This window comes from Lolium rigidum, chromosome 7 (genome assembly GCF_022539505.1).
Source record: "Lolium rigidum isolate FL_2022 chromosome 7, APGP_CSIRO_Lrig_0.1, whole genome shotgun sequence".
Taxonomy (NCBI): domain Eukaryota; kingdom Viridiplantae; phylum Streptophyta; class Magnoliopsida; order Poales; family Poaceae; genus Lolium; species Lolium rigidum.
In genome coordinates this window covers 164,939,902-164,962,474 of record NC_061514.1, presented here as the reverse complement: position 1 = coordinate 164,962,474, position 22,573 = coordinate 164,939,902, and the positions used below count along the sequence as shown (strand labels likewise).

Below are 22,573 nucleotides of genomic sequence, written 5' to 3'. Positions count from 1 at the left end.
GATCCAGCAGGGAATACCTAAAGAGCCGATACCATCAAATCCCTTGAAAGAATCGGCTTGGGGGCACCTAGGTGGATAAAACACGAGGATATGCAGTGGAAGCGTCTTTCAAATGCCCAGCAGCCCAAGATATCCTTTGATGATGGGTATTGAAGTATGGGGGCCGATACATAAATCGGCCGTAAAAAATTCAAATTTTTTTAAGCACAGCCGATGCGCTCCAGAGGTACAACTGTTATAAGCAGAGACTCAATGGAATGCCTTCTTGCAACTACTCGAGTCCGCAATATCAGTTGGGGCGGTTTGAGGGATCATGACTCTGACCAATGCCAAGAGCGGCCTGGACGTGCAGATCAGGTTAAGGTTGGGTTGCATCAGATCCGCCAAAGGAAAGGAGCCGATCTGACCTGCAAGGCGCGAGAAGTGGACTGAAGAAGCTCGGGGGCAGCTCACCCTGAAGGTTCCCTGCTCTGGGGAGCCGATGTTGTTGAAATCGGCTGGCTCTGCGTTATGACTTGAGACCAATGGCGGCACATTTGGCTGACTCACTACCTTTCTCGCCTTGATTGAGGCTCGGGGGGCAGCTTGTCCTGAAGGACCCGCTGCTATAGGGAGCCAATTTTGTTGAAATCGGCTGGCTCTACATCTCAGCTTTTGAGGAATAGTTGCTGCGGGAAAAACGGAGTAGGAGCCTCGTCTCGCGTAAGTATCATCTCCGACTCTCCGGGTTGAGTTAGCAAGTGGTATCGAGAGCCCCCGAAAGCAAAGGGGATTTGGAAGAGAAGGGTCCGGCGAGAAAATGTCCGAAAACCCGAGGTTAATGATAAGGCCAGGCATTATTTCGGGGGTTTTGCCGTTGAAATCCAACACTACGCTCGGTGATCGCGGATTGGACCTGTTCGGTTGGAAGTTTGGTGATCCGAATTTGAGCAAGGTTCGCGAGTTACCGATGCGTTGCCATCGGCTTATTGAGCGGTGATCAAATTAACAATCGGCCAAATCGGCACGGAAAGAAATCGGCAGAATCAAGTTAAGGGAAATTCTTCATTAATATTGGGATTTCCTACAATGAAGAGCCGACTGCTCAAAGAAGAAAAGAAGAACAAAAGGAGAGCCGATTGCTCAGGGATTGCTAATCCTACATTGCTAATCCTCGCTAGCATCATCGTCGGCATCGGAGTTGCCGCCGGCGCTACCCCCGGAGGCTTCCTTGTCGCTGCTGCCCTGACCCTCGGCCGGAGCTTCTTCTTCCTCGTCATCATCATCATCCTCGCTGTCCGCCCAAGCGCGGAAGCGCTTCGTCGGCGGGTACCCAGCGGAAGAGGAGGAATCATCCTCCTCCTCCTCCTCCTCTTCTCCTTCCTCGTCATCATCCTCGTCCTCGCTGTCCGCCCACATGCGGGAGCGCTTCTTCGGCGGGAGCCTGGCGGAGGGGGAGGCCCCTGTCTTCTCTACTTCTCCTTCTTTCTCCTCCTTGTCGGAGGAGATGGGGTTCGCTCCGGAGTAGAGGTCGTCTTCATTCTTGCTCTTCGGCGAGGATTGGAGGGGGAGGCCTGAGGGGGAAGAGGAAGAGGAAGACATTGCTACGGGGGAAGAGGGTTTTTTGGCGCCGGTGGACGGAACGGAGCAAGGGGATGGAGTGGCGAACCGTTCGGCACGGATAAATAAAGTGGGTGTAGTGGAGGTTTAATGCCATGACGGTTCTCGAGGACGTTATGCCGAAATTATCAATTCGTGCGGAGAAGCCCAGGAGGCGAGGCGAAATGATGGAAGATTCACGCGCAATTCTGCTCTGCCACGACATGACCCGACGAAATAAAAGCGTAATGATTTTGGAAATGTCATTTCCAAAACCAGGGGGGCATGTGTTATCACCAGAATTCGACCAAGTCAGAGGTGGGCCGCGATCAAGATGGGCTTGAAGATTATATACAGAAGAAATACGTGAATCGGCCTTATATGCAAAGTTTGGGCTAGTGTGCCCTTGTATCTGTAACATAGTAGGTTACGTGTCGGTTAGTTAGAGTTTGCCTCGTGCACGGTTGGGATTATTCCCACGTTAGAAAGTCTACGGACTATAAATATGTATCTAGGGTTTATGAAATAAACAACAACCAACGTTCAACACAAACCAATCTCGGCGCATCGCCAACTCCTTCGTCTCAAGGGTTTCTTCCGTAGCACCATGCTGCCTAGATCGCATCTTGCGATCTAGGCAAGACTACGCTTATTACGTTGTTCATGCGTTGCTCGTATCGAAGCCTTTTTGATGGCGAGCAACGTAGTTATCTTAGATGTGTTAGGGTTAGCATTGTTCTTCGTATCATATGCTGTCGGAGTGCAACCCTTATACATCTAGCCGCCCTTACACCTATCTTAGGTGTAGGGGCGGCACCCCGCTTGATCATTGTTTAGTAGATCCGATCCGTTACGGTTGCTCCTTGTTCTTCAAGGATTAGTTTAATATCCGCAATAGTTAGGCCTTACAAAGGGTTGGAGGATCCAGCGGCGTGTAGGGTGTAGTTTGCTAGCCCTAGACAGGATGTTCCGGGGATCAACCTCGTGTTGGTTTTTAGGCCCTGTCTAGGATCGGCTCACGATCACCGTACGCGAGCGCGAGGCCCAATCGTGAGTAGGATGATCCGATTATGCGGTGAAAACCCTAAATCGTCGTAGATCGCATTAGCTTTATCTTGATCAAGCAGGACCACATATATTCGGACACCTTGTACGAATCATGGGTGGATCGGCTCTTTGAGCCGATTCACGAGATAACCTGAGAGCCGATCGAGGCTCGTATTTAATGTTTACGTGTATGCCATGCAGGAAACTAAGCGAGGCATCATCCAACACCTTCCTGACCAGGTATAGGTCAGGTGGCACGCCCTTGCGATAGCATCGGACGTGTGACCAGAAGGCTTTGCGGGCCGTCGCTCTGAGGGACCAGGGCCAGCCGCAGCCCTGAGTTGTTCCCGGCTCTACGGTGTTGCCAGTCGCTGCCCGCCGGTGGGTTTCTGACCGCAACACAAACCTATGGAACCATCTTAATAACCATCCTTTGATATAATGTATATGGGAAACCATGGTAATAACCCTACCAATACTTGCTACATATGAACCCATTCCACTTAAAGAACCCAACTAGTTTGTATTAGAAAACTAAATGAAACCATTAGTAAACCCTAGAAGCCATAGCTCCTATTTAAAGTAGTCCTTATTCTTATTAACCTCGTTCTTCAAAAGTTATTCTTTTGAAGTACAACTGTCAACCAAACCATAGAAACCCAAAGTTCTTATTTGAAATACTTATTAAATCTTAATCAACATGTTCTTCAAAAGTTATTCTTTTGAAGTATAATATAAGTAATCATCAACCATGTCCTCGTAGAACTTAAAATTGACAACTTGTTCTTTACATTTTATTCCACTACTATCCTTTGTGTGTATGCTTGTTATGTTGCATCATATTACTTGCTTATGATCTTACTATCACCAACCTTAATAAGAACCTTGTTTGAGAACCATCCTAAAAGTGCAACACACCCTAAAGAAATATTTACAACTTATCAAACCTAAATCATCTAGGTTAGGTTACGCGTGGGACGATTGCATCTCATACTATGCATTATAGCATCTTTGCCGAGTTCTTTAAACATTGTCCTTACCGGACGATGATGGTATTTCAGCATTTGGAGTTCTCACGTATCGAAGCTTTTGCCTGCATAATCTTGCGATCAAGAAAGGCAAGTTCATCGCTTGCTCATGTCATTTGATTATTTTTATCAAATTATATGCAAAGTACTATACTTATCACTCATGCATTGAAAAGCAAAGTATTATTTTACAATTATGAATATGACTATGTGGTGGGCAATGGAACCATGGTATGTGTTGATATGATGGAGGTTCCATTGCATGGGTACTACTCATCTAGGACTAAGTACCAATGCCGTCCAGTGATTCTAGCTACGTACATATCGCGTTGACCATAAGATCTATAATGGCTGCGGGAAGTCGTTCGTATCTTTTCCCTTCGCACGCCAACGGATTGGTAGAGCCGCGGGGTGTTGGAGGCACCGCCGTAGGTTGGGATAGCCTTTTAAATCCCCATCCGTGTGTGATGTCGGGCTCTACGATCTATGATGGATTGTCCAAAGTGCACCGTGAGTAAAGCCGTATTATCGGGAGAAGTCTACCGGGGGTGTACGGGTGGACAAAAGGGTGGGTTTGCGGTGGTCGCGGAGAAGGCGGTGATTGGCTTGGATCTTACACCTGGCCCCACACCAAGGAAGTGTGGACGGAAAGCGCACCTGGTTGGTATCAAGGATAAGGTCTCTTATGGGAAAAGTAACGCACCTCTGCGAGATGATACTCGAATTGTGACTCGTCACTCCCGTTCCGGGAAGGAAGCTGCGAACGCGGCAGAAAGGAACTCCATGAAGTTCTAGTCAACCTGTGAAGACCGACGGGCATAGTTTTCAGAATAAAATAAACCTTTTGAAGAAATGTTTATGAAAACTTGCATTGGCCTATGACTTTCTGGTCTATGGCTGTAGCTAGTGCATGATACACCTATTTCCTAATATGAACTTACTGAGTACGCTTGTACTCATTCTATCCCATTTGAACCCCCTTCTTAGATCAAGGCACCGAAGGAGAAACTACCGTGGAACTCGAAGACAAAGGAGTCAACTGCAACAAGATGAAGAATCCAGTCAAAGAAGTCAATGGAGTCAACTTCTGCATCAACTATTATGGAAACCTAGACTAGTAATAGAAGGGAACTTTTCCCTAATCCTAGCACCTAAGTAGCTAGAATTCTATAGCAAGCCAAGTAGCTCTTAAACTTGAGTTAGCAATAAGATAGGCTACGAGTCGTTCTTCTGGAGCTTTATTTGAAGTTTTACCTCACTGTAAAGTAGGAGGCGGTGTTGATCTTATGTAAACAGTTCGTGTGTACTTCTATAGACATACCTTGGACTCGCATATGTTTCTGTTGTACCACTCTGAGGGATGTAATATGGGTGGAACGGTGTTTCACTTGTGTTATGCCAACGACTTGTGTACTACACCATGCAGTGGTACGCTGGGTCATCACACGAGATTAGGCACACGACGTACCCAGCTTCGGGTCCCCTCGGTGGAGGATCCCTACGTGCTGCAAGCAATCCAGTATATGATCATCTGTATGTTTACAGGGTGCCGCCGTAGCGGAGCTATGTTGTCTATCTGTTGTCTATCTGTCGGCCTCCTTCTATCGGGTGCCCTGGCTGGCTTTATATATGCAACCAGCCTAGGGTTTTACAAGAGTCCTAGTCGACTACTTCTTCGGGTTGCCTTGTTGGACCTTCTCCATATTGGGCCGAGCCGAGCCAGGTATACTAATAATGGGTACCCGAAGGGTATACCCATGTCATCAAGTGCCCCCTCTCCCAAACCCTAGCTACTCCCTCCTCTCTCTCTCTCCCGCACTGCTTACGGCGAAGTCCTGCCAGAGATCTCCACCACACCACGTCGTCGTGATGGAGGGATTCCGAGGAGGATCTACTACATCCGCTGACCGCTGGAACGGGGTGAAGGACGTCGTTATCAACACCGTACGTGTGACTGAGTGCGGAGGTGCTGCCCGATTGTGGCACCGTCAAGTTCTTCTACGCGCTTTTGAAAGCGGCTATTGATCGACTACATCAACCACGAGATTTATCTCGTTAACGCCTAGCAATCTTCGAGGGTATGTTGATCTTCACCTCGTTGCTACCATCTACTAGATTAGATCTTGTCTTGTTATTCGTTCTTGCGGTAGGAAATTTTTTGTTTTCTATGCTACGAATCCCTACACCTTATGGTGGGCACGGCGACGCCTGGCGGTTGGTGCCTTCGTGCGGGTGTTGGTCGACAGTCTCGGCTATGTGGGCAGCGGGATGGTCCGCGTGGGAGGCATTCGTGGTGCAGGAGTTCCTTGTGCTCCTTCCCAGATCTTGGTGTATTCTATGGGACGGTGGTCGGTATTCGGGCGAAAGCCCTGCCCGACGTTGTCGGTGCCGTCGATGATGTCGATGCTCTCGAGTGCCGAGTGGCTTTGGAGCCAGTGGTCCCTGTCAACTGCTGGTTGCGGTGCGGTTCTTTGGATACGACCGAGTGGCTTTCGGAACGGTGGTCTTCCCAAGTGGGGAGAAGGCTCGGAAGTTCTTCTTTCTCGGTTGCCCGGCTATCGGCCGTAACTCGAGCTCTAGGGTGAGCGTTCCATCGTCGACGCCCTCGAACCTAGGCGAGAGGGCAGGGCCCCTCTTCGGCGATGGACGGGTTATCCCGTGACGTAGTGTGTCCGTGTTTGAAGCAGATGAAGGCATTCTCTTCCGTTGTTGTGGCATCCTCCTCCTCCTCCGCTTCGCTTCCTCTACCTTGACCAGCGTTTGTTTCGACATCTGAAAGACCTAGGCGTTCGCAGGCTGTGTATCTTCTTTCATTCTGTGTTGCCTGTAATGTTTCTGGTATCTGTTGTTGTTGTTCTACTCAAGACCTTGTAATTGTAACCATAACCATTGGTACCTTTATTAATTATTAATTTAATTAAAGCTGGACTTAATAATGTCTTGATGTAAGTTTTGAAGTTTGAACGTGCTCCGCGCATTTAGACACACACCCAGCTATCGACAGCCCTTGTCACGTGGGCCCCACACGTGGCATCCGATGCTTCACCCGCCCGAGTTGAGTTGACTGGCCTCTCCTACACCGCGCCCAAGGCAAGATCCCATCGGACCGAACCATCCTCAATTATTCCTCTTCCTCCTCTTCCCTTCAAAAAATTTCAAATCTCCCCCCTCTCCCCTCCCGTCTCTCTCGTCCCCAACGTCTCTCCAGTCTCCCCCCTCTCTGTCTGACCTCCGCAGCCATGAGGTCGCTCTTCTCCAAGCACGCGCGCCACCCCACCACGCCGCCGCCGCCCGTCTCCGGCGGCGCCGAGGCCACCCCGCGCCGCCGCTTCCCCAAGGAGAACGTCGACCCGTCCTCCCCCCACCCCCACCCGCACGCCGCGGACCACGCCTCCCCCTACCGCTCCCCGTCCTCCGCGGCCAAGCCGCTCGGCCCGCGCAACCGGAGCCTCCCCCCGCGCCCGCCCTCCTCCAACCCCCTCAAGCGCAAGCTCGACGTGTCCCCCGCGCGGGCCGCCGCGCCCGAAGCCGCCCCCGCCTCCTCCGACTCCGGGGTCCAGGTAGGGTTTGTCGAGCCGCCTCGATTCGGCGGGCCGCTAGATCTGGCTTACTTAACCCCCGGGGTGTCTGCGTCTGCGTCTGATTTGGTGGTTGCAGGTGGTGGTCAGGATACGGCCGCCCTGCCCCGTGGAGGGGGACGAGCCTGCGGAGGATGGGCGTGGCACCGATGCCTGCGTGCGCAAGATGGCCACCAACTCCGTCGCGGTCCAGGGGCAGGACTTCACCTTCGACGCCGTCGCCGACGCCGCATCCACGCAGGTCAGGCCCAGGATGCAATTTGGCGTTACTTTTTGCGTGCTGACGGTTTCGCTGGGCTCGTATGGATTTTAGGGGCTAGCTAAATGTTGGTGTTATTCGGTGGAGTTTAGCACCTTCGCGGGTACAGGTTGGGCCCGGCTATCATACGCGCCCGAGCTTGTGAATGACCGTAAGATCTGTAACAGCTGATACCTGATATCTCAGTGATGTAATTGGGGTGCTCATTCTCGTTGCTGGATATATGCCAGAAATTATTTATTGACTGGTTTTAGAACATCTGTAGGGTGATTTAGCTGGCACGTTTATGCTCAGGGTCTAGTGTTGTTCTACTGATAATTAATTACCATGTTCAGTTGTTGTTAGGGCAGTAAAATACTTACCAGTTGTTCTTCCTTCAGTGTCGCCAGTAATGTGCAATTATTGTTTGGGGTGTGCAACTTTCCTAATTTACTTTTCTGCACTTTTCCTTGGGAGATCATAACTGTTACGTGGGTCCTATTTTTTTACTAAGTTTCTGTACTACAATGTTTTGCTTTAGCTGTGGCTAGTTTAACTGTGTTGTTTTGCTAGCTCCTGGTATGAACACAGAGTAGTTCTTTAGTGCAAGCCAAGGTTTATATCTGCAAATTTAATTTGTTTGGTATCTACAGGAAGATCTATTCAAGCTTGTTGGGCTTCCACTAGTTGAGAATTGCTTGTCGGGGTTCAACAGCTCCATATTTGCCTATGGCCAGGTGACTTTACCTATGCTTTAACATTTATATCTTCTTATTACTAACTGTTGGGAACATATTAACTAAGTTTGTGTTTTCATCTCATCATCTTGGAAAGACTGGGAGTGGAAAGACATACACCATGTGGGGCCCTCTCTCTGCACTTTCAGGAGACTCGATGGGCTGTGAGAGGGGACTGACACCCCGTGTTTTTGAGCAGTTGTTCTCCCGGATTAAAGAAGTAATTTGGCAGATCCTGAAGCCGTTTTTCGTGTCCAGAGTTTTCCTATTTCAAGCTGAAAATTGCTATTCCATTTTGCAGGAACAAGGGAAACATACAGACAAAGAGCTAACATACAACTGTACCTGCTCTTTTCTCGAGGCAATTTCCATTTTCACTTCACATGACATATTTGCAGTTGTTGTTTTTGTTGGTGATAAAAAATCTGACCCATCTTGGTTACTATGTACAGATCTACAATGAACAGATAACCGATTTGCTAGATCCCATGCAAAAAAATCTTCAGGTGAAATGCAAACTGCGAATTATATTATCATGTTCCTTCTTACTGTTTTACTGATATGACCTATTCGTTGGCAGATTAGAGAGGATGTCAAAACTGCCTGTGTTTATGTTGAATCATTGACAAAGGAGTTCGTTTTCACTATGAAGGATGTAACCCAGCTGTTGGTGAAGGTGTGTGCATTTCCTTGTTGACATCTAAAAAATATTGATCTCATATGTTTGCGCAGATGAGTATTGGCTAAAAGCCTTATGGTAATATAAGTGCTCTGGTCTCACTTTCTCAAATTGATTCTGAACCTCATTATGGCAGTATCACTTCAAGTGCTCTGATCTTAACTGCTTAATCAGCGTGTCTTTTCTTAAGTCTTAGTTTTATTTGCCCTAGTCTCCCATCTGCTGATATACTGTGCTCTCAATTATGTGGATTGTCTACTCCATGCTGGAGGCAGACCTACGGTCTCACTGTAGGTTATGAGTGCTAAGCCATGAGGAGGAGTAGGACTTAGAACCGTGTCAGGTGTTGTTTCCTTACTGTCTGTCTGTTGAATAATAGAGTACTCGTTGCCCTGGTCCAAGCTCTTGTATCAATTTGCTTCTCCAAATACATATATGTGCACATGCTTGTTGCATGTTCTCTGTTTTTATGTGGATGAGTTCCGGTTGTTTTGGATGATTTTTATTGGCGTACATCCACAGATGCTGCACTCTCTTGTTTCTGCACAATCTGTTCACAATAGTTGCGCACTTATTTTATCATGTTGGTACCTTTCAGTAACCTCATATCTATACATCATAATCTGTTTTAATTTGATTTGGAACTTCGTGCAGGGACTGGCAAACAGGAGAACAGGGTCAACAAGTGCAAATGCAGACAGTTCACGCTCTCATTGTGTTTTTACATGTGTCATTAAATCTGAATCAAAGGTAGCTGCTGAATTTGGGCTTATTACTTTGAAATTCATCAATCATACCTTTTTTGTGCAGTAATTTTACCTGCAGTACATGTCATTAGATGCTGTTATCTTTCTCTTTTTACTGCTTCAGCTATGCCCTCCTATATATGTAGTTTAATTTATTTATTTTGAAAATGTATGTACAAAAGAAAGGAGTGTGTGTGCCCTATGATAGCTTTATGGCACATTCAGAATAGTTACACTTGGTCTGAGTGGTGTGAGCAAGGAGCTATTCTGCTCAAGGTCCCATTCTGTTCTAACCTTATTAATAGGATGGTTATCTTAGGATACACTATTCTACAATTGTTCCTTCCTTTGCTCGGAAATTGTAACTGGAGGTCTCAGTTCTGGTAGAAACATGGATGTTTACTCAAAGGCAACACCAAGTAAATAAATACTATTTTTTTATTGTGTATATAAATAAATACTACTATTAAATATAAATCAGTTCATGTAGTCCCTTCTTCGGTTAGATTTAATATATTATTAATGGTGCATTTGATGGGTCACCATATGGGATCATACAAATACAATGAATTTTGGTGGGATGAATCCATTTTCGATTTCGTGCTAGCCTTGTGCTTAAGATTGAAGAGGTGGTGGTGGATGAACTCATTTCATTCCACTAATAGAAAATATGTTAATAATGGTCATACTTACACCAAAATCCCAATATTTGTTGTTTTTTGCCATTGTTAGTTTTCAGCTCTCAGTTCATTAATGATCTGTTATTGTTCTATAGAATCGTGAAGATGGCTCAAACAGCATAAGAATAAGCAGGATCAATTTAGTGGATCTTGCTGGATCTGAGCGGCAAAAGCTAACAAATGCAGTTGGGGATCGCTTGAAAGAAGCAGGAAATATAAATCGGTCACTTTCAGCGCTTGGGTATGGTTCTGTTTATATTAATTGCTAAGTTAAATAGTTAAGTTGAATCTTTGCTAACTGTGGATTTTCTCCAGACATGTTTATGTTATTATAGGCGTGAGCCATTTTTTCATTAGACTTGGTGTATTTGTGCAAAACAGATACACTTGCTGCCTTATCGCTGTACATATTGTTTGCTGTAGAAAGGAAAATTACCTTGTACATGTTCTAATAGGGTGAAATTAAGGCTCTGATTGTTATGTTTTTCGTCACTGCAGAAAATTACTCTGTATATGTTCTACACTTGTTGCCTGATCACTGTACATATTGTTTGCTGTAGAAAGGAAAACTACCGTGTACATGTTCTAATGGGGTGAAATCAAGGCTCTGATTGTTATGTTTTTGTCACTGCAGAAATTTGATTAACATACTAGCAGAAATTTCACAATCTGGAAAACAGCGGCACGTTCCATATCGTGACTCAAAGCTGACATTTTTATTACAAGAATCCCTGGGTGGTAATGCAATGCTTGCGATGATTTGCGCTGTTTCACCCACAGAAAGGTATTACCCTAGTTGAATCAGAAGTTTTTTTTCTCTGTTCTTCTGATGTTGTTTCATTAATATATTTTCCGTGTTACTATGCAGATGTAAGAGTGAAACAATAAGCACTCTTAGGTTTGCTCAACGCGCTAAAGCTATAAAAAACAACGCGGTTGTCAACGAACAAAAAGAGGATGATGTCAATGCGCTTCATGAGCAGATCAGACATTTGAAGGTGCTAATTTCTAAGTGTTCTAGTGTACATACCGGCAACAGAATTCTTCACTTTTGCTCTTTGACTCAAGTTTCATCACTAATGTTTGGTTGCAGGATGAACTCCATCGCATGAAATCTAATGGAGGCTCAGAAGGAGGCAATGGCAGCTTTGCTACTGGATGGAATGCTAGGCGCAGTTTGCATCTGCTAAAAATGAGCTTGAATCGCCCTACGACATTCCAGGCTATCAAAGAAGACAGCGATGAAGAAATGGAGATAGATGAGAATGATGTTGAGGAGCCCAGTAATCATATGGCAATATGCCCTGCTGGAGATAATCATTCCAAAATGTTCCAGGCTCCAGGGGTGACAAATGCTGGTTCTTCACATATCGATGCTTTTGATGGAGATAGCAATTTGATGCCTACAAAAAGATCATGTTCTGATGTTAATAAACTTGGCGATGACAGATCCAAGTTAAACCTTGCTGCTAGTATACAGAGAGGACTTCAAGTCATTGAAAGTCACCAAAACAATGGTGCATGGAGGAGAGCCTCAGTCGGGTTAAATGCTAGAATTAGGGATGTTCTGCCTTGCAAGGTTGATGTAGCGACTCAGACTGATCCTGAAGAATCTCAAGCAAGAGATACCACTTTGGCTCTAGTTCCTACTTGTCTAGTTGAGGTTTCTGCAAATGAGAGCAAGGATCCTGATGCTTGCAGGGATCTGCAATTAGTACCAGCTGATGGAGCAATGCCATCCGATGACCTAAAGCAGCAGCAAATTCTCAAAGTAAGTTCACACAAGAGAAATTCTTGTTCCTGCACCAGTTGGTTAGAACAACTGCAGCAGTTATTTTGAATCTTTTCTGTAGGCTGTGGAGAAGGTTCTGGCTGGATCGATAAGGCGAGAAATGGCACGTGATGAACAGTGTGTGAAGCAGGCTGCTCAAATTCAACAGCTCAATCGTTTGGTGAGTTTTTTCTCTGCCTTCAGGAACAATAAACTAATATTTGAACCCCCTAACTGTTCTGATATTCCAGGTGCAACAATATAAGCATGAGCGTGAATGCAATGCTGTAATTGCACAAACAATGGAAGGAAAGATTGCTAGGCTTGAAAGCTTGATGGATGGAACTCTACCGACTGATGAGTTTATACACGAGGAGTACATATCTCTTATGAATGAACATAAGGTTGTCTAAAATTGCCATTTCTTAACAAACAATAATTTTATATTTATCTTAGGTCATCATTCTTATTACTTGTGAGCTAATTTTCTTGAACTGACAAGTGCAGATCCTTCAAAAGAAATATGACAACCATCCTGAAGTCCTACGTGCCGAAATTGAGCTGAAGGTACTCCAGCAGGAGTTGGACTTGTGCCGGAATTACATGGAGGAGAAAGAAGTTTTACAAGAGGAGATACAGCATCTGAAAAGTCAGCTGCATTATATGCTTTCATCGTCTGCATCAATTCGCAGGCTCTGGCCTCCAATGCCATTGTCTCAGAGCATTAATCCTTTGCATGGAACAAAAGATGGTGATGGTGATACTAACTTAGTGGACACTGCTGATTATGCTGAAGCTGAGAGTAAATGGATTACTCTCACAGACGAGCTCAGGGTTGACCTTGAAACAAATAAATCTCTTGTTGGAAGGTTGCAGTCGGAATTGGATTCAGAGAAGAGGTGCACCGAGGAATTGAAGGAGGCGCTACAAACAGCAATGCAGGGGCATGCTAGAATCTTGGAACAGTACGCTGAACTTGAGGAGAGGCATATTGGTTTGCTTGCGATGCACAGGAAGATCCGTGATGGTGTTGAAGATGTGAAGATGAGGGCTGCAAAAGCTGGCGTCAAAGGAGCCGAGTTACGGTTCATCAACTCCCTTGGTGCTGAAATCTCTGTTCTGAGAGCAGAAAATAAAGGCCTTCAAGACCAGCTAAGGGATACTGCGGAGGCTGTTCAAGCTGCTGGTGAATTGCTAGTACGATTGAAGGATGCTGAGGAAGCGACAACGCTTGCCAAGGTACGAACTTCCCAAGCTGCTCAGATCTAACACCATTTCTGTCATTTGAGGGAGATCAAGTACCATTTTGATGCCTCTAGATAGCTGATAATTTATAACAAGCAACTTTAGGATCAAAACACACATTGAAAGTGCTACTACAGTGGTTTTAGTGGGCTGATGGTTACATCGCCCTCGAGTTTGCTAGTGTGCTGTATTAGATTACCGAGATTACATATTCTAGTTTTAGTAAAATAATCTGCCTCTTTTGCAGCACCGAGCCTTGTTGGCAGAGCAGGAGACAGAGAAAGCCTATCAGGAGATCGACAACTTGAAAAAGAACTATGACCAGGAAATCGTGTCGCTAAAGCAACGCCTCACAGAGTACTCCCAGCACAGCGATGCTACACCGCGGCCTGACAACTTGCAAAAGAATGATGGCGAGGAAATCGAGTCGCTAGAGCAACGCCTCATAGATTTCTCCCAGTATGGTGATGCTACACCGCAGCCCGTTGCCTCGAGTGATCTCGAGCCTGCTGCCAGGTATGACACTATTGGTGGTAGCACCAGTGAGCAGCCATGGCAAGGGGAGTTGGACGCACTCCACCAGCGCGGATCACTTGAGGTCACCGACCTCAACTTGTGGTTCTCCGGGTACGACAGATGCAACATCTGATTGATGCTAGGCTCTGTATGTTCAGTTCTCTCTTTGTATGGTAGATTAAGGAATGGGGTGGTAGTGGCAAGCATGTTGTACACCTTGTAAGCATCACAAAGGGCGATGCCAATGACGACACATCTCTTCGCCGTCTCTGCGAGGCGTGTCATTACATATTTGTCAGATTCTCGGGAAGTTCTCCCATGTATATTGCCATGGCACCAGCAGTCAGTACATTCTAGGAGCGGGAGCGATGCTCTTGTAACCTGTCGCTGTAATCTTTTATCTTACAAGAACATGACGAGCTGTACTAGTTGCCTCTACTGGTCAGAAGCAATTGGAGATACATGCACAAGCAGATTTCCGTTAGGGCACGCAGTGTGCCTTTGGCTCCTGACCCCCTAGAGCTAGGTGCTTCAGGATAGCTATCGCACCAGAAACAAAACCCGTAGTTGCTGTTTGTGTTGTCTAAGGTAACGTTATGGAGTGCTAAGACTTACAATTGTTTTTTTTTTTTGACAGTGACTTACAATTGGTTTGGTGCCACATATGGGAATAGATACATGACCTCTGCCTTTCATATTAGCCAAATCTTAGAGCATCTCTAATAGACACCGTATTTTACATTTCCTATTTTTTATGTTTTACGGCGCCACTTTGGTGTTTTTGGCACGAAGCCACCGATAGTTATTCTAGATGAACTATAATACTGCTAGCAGCTGGCAGCAGTTTTTCAGATGCCCTAACAGCGCATCCCAAACATGATTTTTCAACATATGTACACAACAAATAGGTTCCGGCTTTTTTCCAGAGAAAATCAATCGGATCTCTAATCAAACAGGTTAATGTAGCCATGGACGAGACAACGTCCGCGTCGAGGAGATGGGGGCCTGGAGCCGTCGTGCCAGCGTCTGACCGTGCCGGAGCATCTGACTAAGCGGCGGCGTCTTGGTGGGGAGGTGGATGACGGTGATGGCATGCTGGCTGGCCTACGGCTGACCTACTGGTGAAGGAGACCTCGGTGGGAGGGTGCTTGCTTCGGGTGAAAGCTCTGCCCGACTTCTTCGGTGCCAGCGATGGCGACACCCCGGCGCGCCGTTCCCTTTCTTGAAGGCATCGTCGTGGATCTCCTACCTCTCATGCCTTCAAGGCTTCGTGCTCTCTGAGTGAAAACCCAAGCTCTTGCCTCGGCCGGAGCGGGCGAGGGCGGCGGTCTCGTTGCTTCCATTCTTGGAGGCGTCGTCTTTGGAGTGCATGACCTTCACTCGGCGATGGTGGTTTGTTTGCCGGACTGCGTTGCCTTGCTGCCTGCGATGGAGGATGTCGAGGCGGCGGCCTCGGATAGGTGGCAGTGACCCGGGGCGGTGTCCCCGGAAGCGGTGCAGCAACATCTCTATGGTGCGGGGATGCGGCTTACCACGTGTTGGGTGGCCGTCCTAACCGCGTGGGCGGCAGGGTAGTCAGCTCGGTCGAACGCGTCCTTGAGGGGACGGTCAGACGTTATGTCGGGGCGGCAGACACGGATGAGTTGGTGCGATGCCCGTGGTCTGCGGCCGATTACCCTGTGCAGCTTGGGTTGCGGGTGGACGGTTCGTGCGGCGTTGCAGCTCGAGAGCGAACGGTGGTACTTCGGGGCGGCGGCCCATGGAAGGTGGTGGTCTTGGTGGACGCGCATGGCGTGACGGAGGCAGCGGAATGTTGGAGCGGCGGCTCCAAATGTTCGCCATCTTCGAGGGTGCTTGACCTTGGGTCACGTGTGTGATAAGGTGATTCTCGACGGTGGGCAGACTTGTGAGGCAACGATAATGGCGATGAGCAAGGTTTGGTTGGTGAAAGACCGTGTTAGTCGGCTCCGTTCCGACGTGTCCGAATATCTTCAGGTTGGTCTCCTCTTGATGTGAAGTCGAAGCTGCCTTTCGGTGGTGTACGATGACTTTCGAGGGGCGACCCGGCGGTGAAGGTCCTTTTTGGCGTAGGTCTTGTGCATCTCCTCTCCAGAGCTCGTCGTCAGAATCGGAGCTGCCGGCCTATTCTTGGGGAGCCATCTGTTTGGCATAGGCCAACTCGAGCTTCGCGTTTGTGTAGCTTCTGTGGGTAGTCAGGGTGGCTCGGTGTGCTCTCCGTGGCGACGTGTGGATGGGTGTGGGTTTGGCCCAGTCTTTGTAGGTTTTCATCCGATTTTCTCCTAAAAACTTAGCACTTTTTTGCTTAATTAATGGATGATGCAAATCTTTTGGCTCCCGTTTAATTTTTTTTGTTCAAAAAATGAATCACCTAAAAGCGAAGGTAGTATGGATTTTCTACATTTTTCACAATTTAGAGTTTTAGACACAACTCAACAAAACGTGGGCACGTAGCTGTAATGCGCCAAAACAAGTGGATGGTTTTTTTTTTCGTTTGAAGAAGCCGTGCAGCGCTGCATAGGCAGGCCTCAAAGGCCCACCACCGTGGGCCCAAGCCCGGGCATTACCTATCGAGGCTTGTCAAATCGTCGCTAGAAATCCTCTCCTGCCTGAAGCGCTCCCAGGCTCCCAGGTTCCCAGCGAAGCCCGGGCACATTCCCGGGCAACAGGGACGTTGCGTCCGCCCTACTCACCGCCCAGACAATGCGCTGAAACTTAATAGGGTAGGTCCAAACCGAGAAACGCAGGTGCAGAACAAGAAACAAGCTTTGCCGGAGAAAGCACGCCGAAGATTCAAAAGATCAGAAACGTATAAAGTTGTTTCCAAGTAAAAACTGACTCTGGATACCGTAACTAGTTTTAGTCTCAATACTGGCATTTTTTTCCAGAGCTGAATCGCACATTGGCAAAAACCCCATGACTGTGACAGTGTTGTCTGTTTTAAACTATCGGCCTTTTGTAAACCGTAGAGACAAATAAATATCACTAGATTAGAGCTTACTAGGAATGATGTAATCATCCGATGGTTGCACTCTCATCTCACGTCCTGCTTCGGTCGCAGCACGGAGCCCAGGTCATACCCTCAAATCTCTGAAATATTTCCTGCGCACAGTACATTACGAGAGCCAGGGGTGGATGCACAGTGGAGACACCAGTGCGTAACATGATTACATGACGCTTCGCGCAGTGAAGAAGACGACATGGCTGTTAATGAAACGACTGTTCGTGTTCAAACCGCTGTTTTTTTTCGAAATGGGGTATTCCAGCCTCTGCATCAATTGATGCATGCGGCTTTCTTTATTAAAACGAATCATATTATAACAAGTAGCAAACACAGATCACCCAAAGTTGCTACAAAAACAAGCCATCTAAAAACCATTAGCATGAAACGCCTTTGCATCATCATGTTAGTCTTTGATCAGCACGCCAACCGCACCGGCTGTAAAAATCCCGTGCTACCGTTGCCAGTCGGTTGCACCCAATATCCATGGCAAGACGCTCCTCCTATGGGCGTAGATAGGATCACATATGAATCTAATGGGTAGCCAAAAGAATAACCTGCAGACATGATGGAAAGTTTTTTTTGTCAACAATGCAATTATTACGTACATTTCATATTGCCCAAAGCAAGGCACATACTCCAACTCTAATGTGAGCTTTACTCTTTTTATCTACCCCATTTAGCCATTTTCCGAACAAATTAGTTATATTCAATGACGGAGGTATATTGAAAGTCATGTACACTATCTTCCAGATCAACTTAGTAAAAGGACAAGATATAAAAAAGATGAATGTATTGTCTCTTCTTGATCACAAAAACAACATTTGATAGAACCATTCCAATTTCGTTTGACTAAATTATCTTTCGTAAGAATCACTTTTTTATGGAGGAACCACATAAAAATCTTTATTTTTACTCTAGATAGAATGGTAGTGTGGCCCATGTCATGCGCAGTTGCACAATGAGGGCGATGACGGTCGTACCTTGATTGAGTAACCACAACGAAACTCTGACAAATTCTTTGAATTGTTAGGGCATTTTCGAACCGCTCGACGTATTTCGGTTATCGAAATTGATCGCGCGTGTCCGGTTTTATCGAGCCACGAACGTTAGATTGAGCTTTTTTCCGCGAGTATCCGTTCGCGTCGGGATGTCCCAGCGGCTCGGCGCATTTTGTCCGCTCAAGTTAGCCTTTTCAACAATTGCAGCTAATATAGATTAAATTTAGTCATATTTATACCAAACCGAGGCGTCAGTGCCACAAATTATTATGCCCAATGTAGTCCATAATACAGTGAGCATAGCTACAAAAGGCATACAAGGGGGCCATGAGTAGCAAGGATAGAAGGAGGCCAGAGTGATTGCCATGCAGAGACCATCAATCAGACATCCTCTGCTTGATCCGTTTATCCTATGCGTGAGACTTGGCTGCCGCGTCTTTTGGCCTCGACGTCAAGCCTTTGCACCTCTATGGCTTTCGTGGTGAGGTTGATGTAGATGGGAGCAAATGCCTCCTTTTCCAGGTGCTTCTTCTCGTCTCCGCTTGGCCATGGTGTTTTGAGAGACGGCCATCATCTTCTCCAACCTCTCGCTCAAGGCAAGGGCTGAAGCTTCACGCGCGAGGTCAGCATTGGTGGATTTTTGGCCCCTGGGACAAGATGGAAGCGCATTCTGGCCCGGGGCATAGTCTTCGCCGTGGACGAGGACCGTAGCTGTGCCATTCTTAAGTAGGGTTTTTGCCTCCGCCCCAATACGATTTTTTTGGGAGTGGCGGGAGTGAAAGTGCCGTCTGTGCCACTGACGAGCAGGCCATGTAGGACGCAGGGGAGGGCGCGTGCAGGCTCTTCGCAGCGTACGCGAAGATGCATTTCATCCCTAAATTTGGGTCGCGTTTGCGTCACCGCGGACAGACATGTTATTATGCGTCGGACCGCTGGGCTGGACCCCTCAATCATCGTTTTCTCGAAAGACCTAATTTTTTTAGAGAGTTCCCGAAGTCTGATTAAGATAAAACCAGTTTTGTTGGAAAGATAACACCAAATAGAACCCCACAAAAAACATGAAATATTAGGAATCCCCACATAATGTTTGTGGAAGCCTCGCAACGTTAAGAAATGGTAAAGACGTTCAAACTCGAAAACGCAATAGAAGATGCATACGTATTCCGTTTTTGATGAACTTGGACTTGTTGAAAATCTAGCAACAAGTTCAAGAACCTCACACAGAGAAACACCAAGAAGAAACAATAATATAGAGATGCAAGTTATGTAAAAGATTGAGCTCCCTAAAATGATGCGATCAAGTTATCCAATCGTATGCCCCTCTTGATAGCGCGTTTATCTATCCTATAACCCGGTCTCCCAACAACCACCTTGAGACCGGTAAAAGAAAAACCTAGCAACGCCATACCTTTGCATTGTGCATCCCTCTTGATCTTGATGAGAACGCTTCAAGCTCCATTCAAGCCAGAATGCCTCAGTTGATCATGTTGCTTCGTGAAGACTCACAATTTCTCCACATACACCACTATGGGAAAGCTTCATTGAAGCACATCTTCACAAGTCTATTCTCACCAAACAGACGACAAGCTTCAAGCATGATCTTCTCGGTATGCTCATCTTGAACTTGCCCTTCTTGACCTTGATGACATCCATATTTGATGCCATCCTCTCATGGGCAATATGAGATCATACTCTTGATGCACGTCCATGGCAAGTTACCCAACCCACATATACAACATAAATGCACATATAGTGGGTTAGCTCATGAAGCATAATTGATAAGTCTTACATCCACAAGATCACATGATCCAAAGTGGTACAATCTTTATGATTCATGTGTTGAATAGTTTGAATTCAATCTTTACTCTTAGTCTTGGTCAACATTGTATCTCCTCATGCTCTATCATAATATCTTGAGATACATATATAATTCTTCGTTTGATTGCATTCTATATATAAACCTTCATCAACCATAGCTCAATTCATGAGACTATCATGACACCGGCTTAGAGCCATATCTTGAATTCTTCTCTGAAACAAATCACTCAAGATCTTAATCATATAATATTTTTCTCTTGAAATTGATGATCTTGATGCCAATGCCTATTGTATATCTTTATCTTCATGGAATCCACACGTTAATCCAACACATGACCTATAAGAAATACCTATGGAGCATTCCTTCATATAAACTCAATGAAAATATTAGTCCATAAAGATTGTCATTAATTACCAAAAAAACACATAGGGTGACAAGGCGTAACCTTATAAATGCCCATGGTGATGGACTTGGGTTTTAAGGAAGGAGAACACTGGCGAATCAACAGATCGGTCAGCCAAACTAGGTAGCCGATGAAAAGTATGATGGGGAGCAAATCGCCGAGATTGTATTATGGAGAATTAGGGTTAGAGGGTGTTGCGAGTTGTGGAATCTCACCACTCGGGGGCTGTAACACCCCAAATTTCAAAAACAAAGAGAAAATGAAATTTCCTTTTTTCCAAAAATGAGAACCAACAAAAACTTTTCCTACATAGAGTGCTACGCATAGTGCTCATACCTAATACTTGTGTTTTTTCCATGATTGTTTGTTTATTACTTTGAACACCTTTCCAAAACCCTAAACCATAACCTTCTCAAAATCCAAGTGGATCTATTTTGAGAAACCCAAAAAAAAGAAAAAAAAGACATATGTGGGCATATAGCCCTAATATGTAAATTTTGAACTCTACCTTTCTTACTTTGCTAAATGGTGGTGAACCATTCCAAAACTTACTAAACCCTAAACCTCATCCCTCTGGTCACCAATCTTTGAAAAACAAAATAAAAAGAAAAGATCTTAAATAAGAAAAAGGCATATGCAAGCCTATGGCTACTTTCTGCAAATGATGAACTTTGCCTTGTCTACCTTGAGTAGATGATTTGAAATACCTCAACAAACCTGAATTAAGGCTTACCACTCAATTCTTGGAAAAACCAAAAAGAAAACAAAAATCAACAAAGCATATGCATAGAGGCATATGTGGCACTTAGCCAAAATCTCAAATCTTGACCTAGGCACTCCCATTGCCCCAAAATGGTTTGAAACTTTTACCCAACTCAATCTAACACCAAATAAACCTCACTCTTGTCAAAATGAAGCAAAGAAAAATAAAAGAATAAAAGTTAGAAAATCACAAAACCCTCACATATGGTTTATGCCATTTTTCCAAATCTTTGACCTAGACCAATTTGTCCTTCACCATTAGTTGTAATATGTTACTAAACACTTATTACAACTTTTGGAATCAAAGAAACAAAAATCAAATCAAATTCAAACTCAAATTGTGATCTCATATGATAATGGTCAAATCTGCCATTTATATTCTGGTCACTACTTTGAGCCCCTCTATCTCAAGTTTTTCAAACTAAACTTTCCCAATTCCTTGCACCTCATCCAGGAGCACCTGAAGGAGAACAACTTTGGTAAAGACCACCATGCCAAATTCATCTTGGATCAAATTCTATGATCATCCAAAGTTGGAACTTTTTATCAAATGCAACAATCTCCCACTTAGCAATTTTTGCATCTCTTTGATTTTTAAAATTCCACCACCACACATGGTTGTCTCTGGTCATTTGCAACTCAACCAAACCAACCATTTTCAATTTTTTGCATCCATTTGAATTCAACCAAATTTTGCAAGTTTTTGAATAAGGCAAATAGGGATCAAATGCAAACACTATTTAAAATAGTGTTTTGGCCAAACCACTTGCCCCATTTCCCTTCCCCTGGTTCCCTTGTCCCCTCTCACCCTACCCATGCACAGCAACCCTAAGAGGGGGGCCAAACCCACCATGGACATGGCCATGCCGGCCATGCCACACATGGCACTCCCCTCCTCTCTTCTCCTTCCCCTCAACCTTGGCCCCCATGTCGCTGAGCTCCACAGCACCACCCTACACCACCTAGCATCGCCACTGGTCGAGGAGGACGAAGACCCTCGCCGGAAAACACGCGCTCTGGTCGATGCCGTGGACGTCGTGGGCGCGTCCACCGGCAAGCCCTGGCCACACGCCACGCCGACGAACCACGCCTCCCCTGGACCCCCATGCTGCACGTCGAGCATCACCGTCGCCGCGCCAACCCGCCAGATAAGGTCCCTTGCTCGCGCAAGCCCTGTCGCCGGCGACCACATCGCCGCATTCCCGTAACCTTGCCGCCTGAGCATCGACCATCTCGCGCGCACGCCAGGCCGTCCCCCACCTCGCCCTCTAGCTCTCTAGCACCGCCTGGACGCCGCCTACCTAACGCCTACCTCGCCGACCCCCTTCCCTCGCCGGAGCCACCGCTCTGCTGTCAACCCTGCCGCACACCTCACGGCCACCTCGCATACTATAAAAGGTGCCGTCCCCGGGCCTTCACCTCCACAGCAAACCCACTCCTCTCCTCTCTCTGAACCTCCTCCGCTCCTCTCCACCGCACATCGCCGCCGCTAGCCAGCCAATTGCTCGCCGGAGGCCCGCAAGCAATCTCAGAGCAATCCTCCGCCACAGGCCACCTCAAGCCTCGCCACCTGTACCAATCGACTCCCCGTCGTCGACAACGTCGCCTCACATCGTCGCAGCCCCTCGCCGGAGTCCAGGAGCACCGCCGACCCCTACCTCCGCCGCGCCAGAGCTTCCCTCTCGTCGACGACGATGACGACTCCGCATCGTTGGATCGCCCTCTA

General features: G+C 46.5%; 1 protein-coding gene across 1 annotated transcript; it reads left to right on the top strand.

Moving 5' to 3' along the window:
* The first annotated feature begins 6,892 nt into the window (after positions 1-6,892).
* LOC124677250 (kinesin-like protein KIN-12A) lies at positions 6,893-14,218 on the top strand. Its single transcript, XM_047213250.1, has 16 exons — positions 6,893-7,213; positions 7,311-7,472; positions 8,123-8,206; positions 8,304-8,426; positions 8,508-8,567; positions 8,659-8,712; positions 8,787-8,882; positions 9,540-9,635; positions 10,407-10,552; positions 10,946-11,095; positions 11,180-11,309; positions 11,405-12,082; positions 12,165-12,263; positions 12,334-12,486; positions 12,590-13,321; positions 13,575-14,218. The coding sequence occupies exons 1-16, from the start codon at positions 6,893-6,895 to the stop codon at positions 13,974-13,976; spliced, it is 3,486 nt and encodes a 1,161-aa protein (XP_047069206.1). The 3' UTR covers positions 13,977-14,218.
* The last annotated feature ends 8,355 nt before the right edge of the window (positions 14,219-22,573 follow it).

Coding starts and splice junctions, on each gene's coding strand:
- LOC124677250 (XM_047213250.1), top strand. CDS start 6,893: ATGAGGTCGCTCTTCTCCAAGCACGCGCGCCACCCCACCACGCCGCCG. Junction 8,713..8,786: donor CCATGCAAAAAAATCTTCAG/GTGAAATGCAAA, acceptor ATTCGTTGGCAG/ATTAGAGAGGATGTCAAAAC. Junction 8,883..9,539: donor TAACCCAGCTGTTGGTGAAG/GTGTGTGCATTT, acceptor AACTTCGTGCAG/GGACTGGCAAACAGGAGAAC.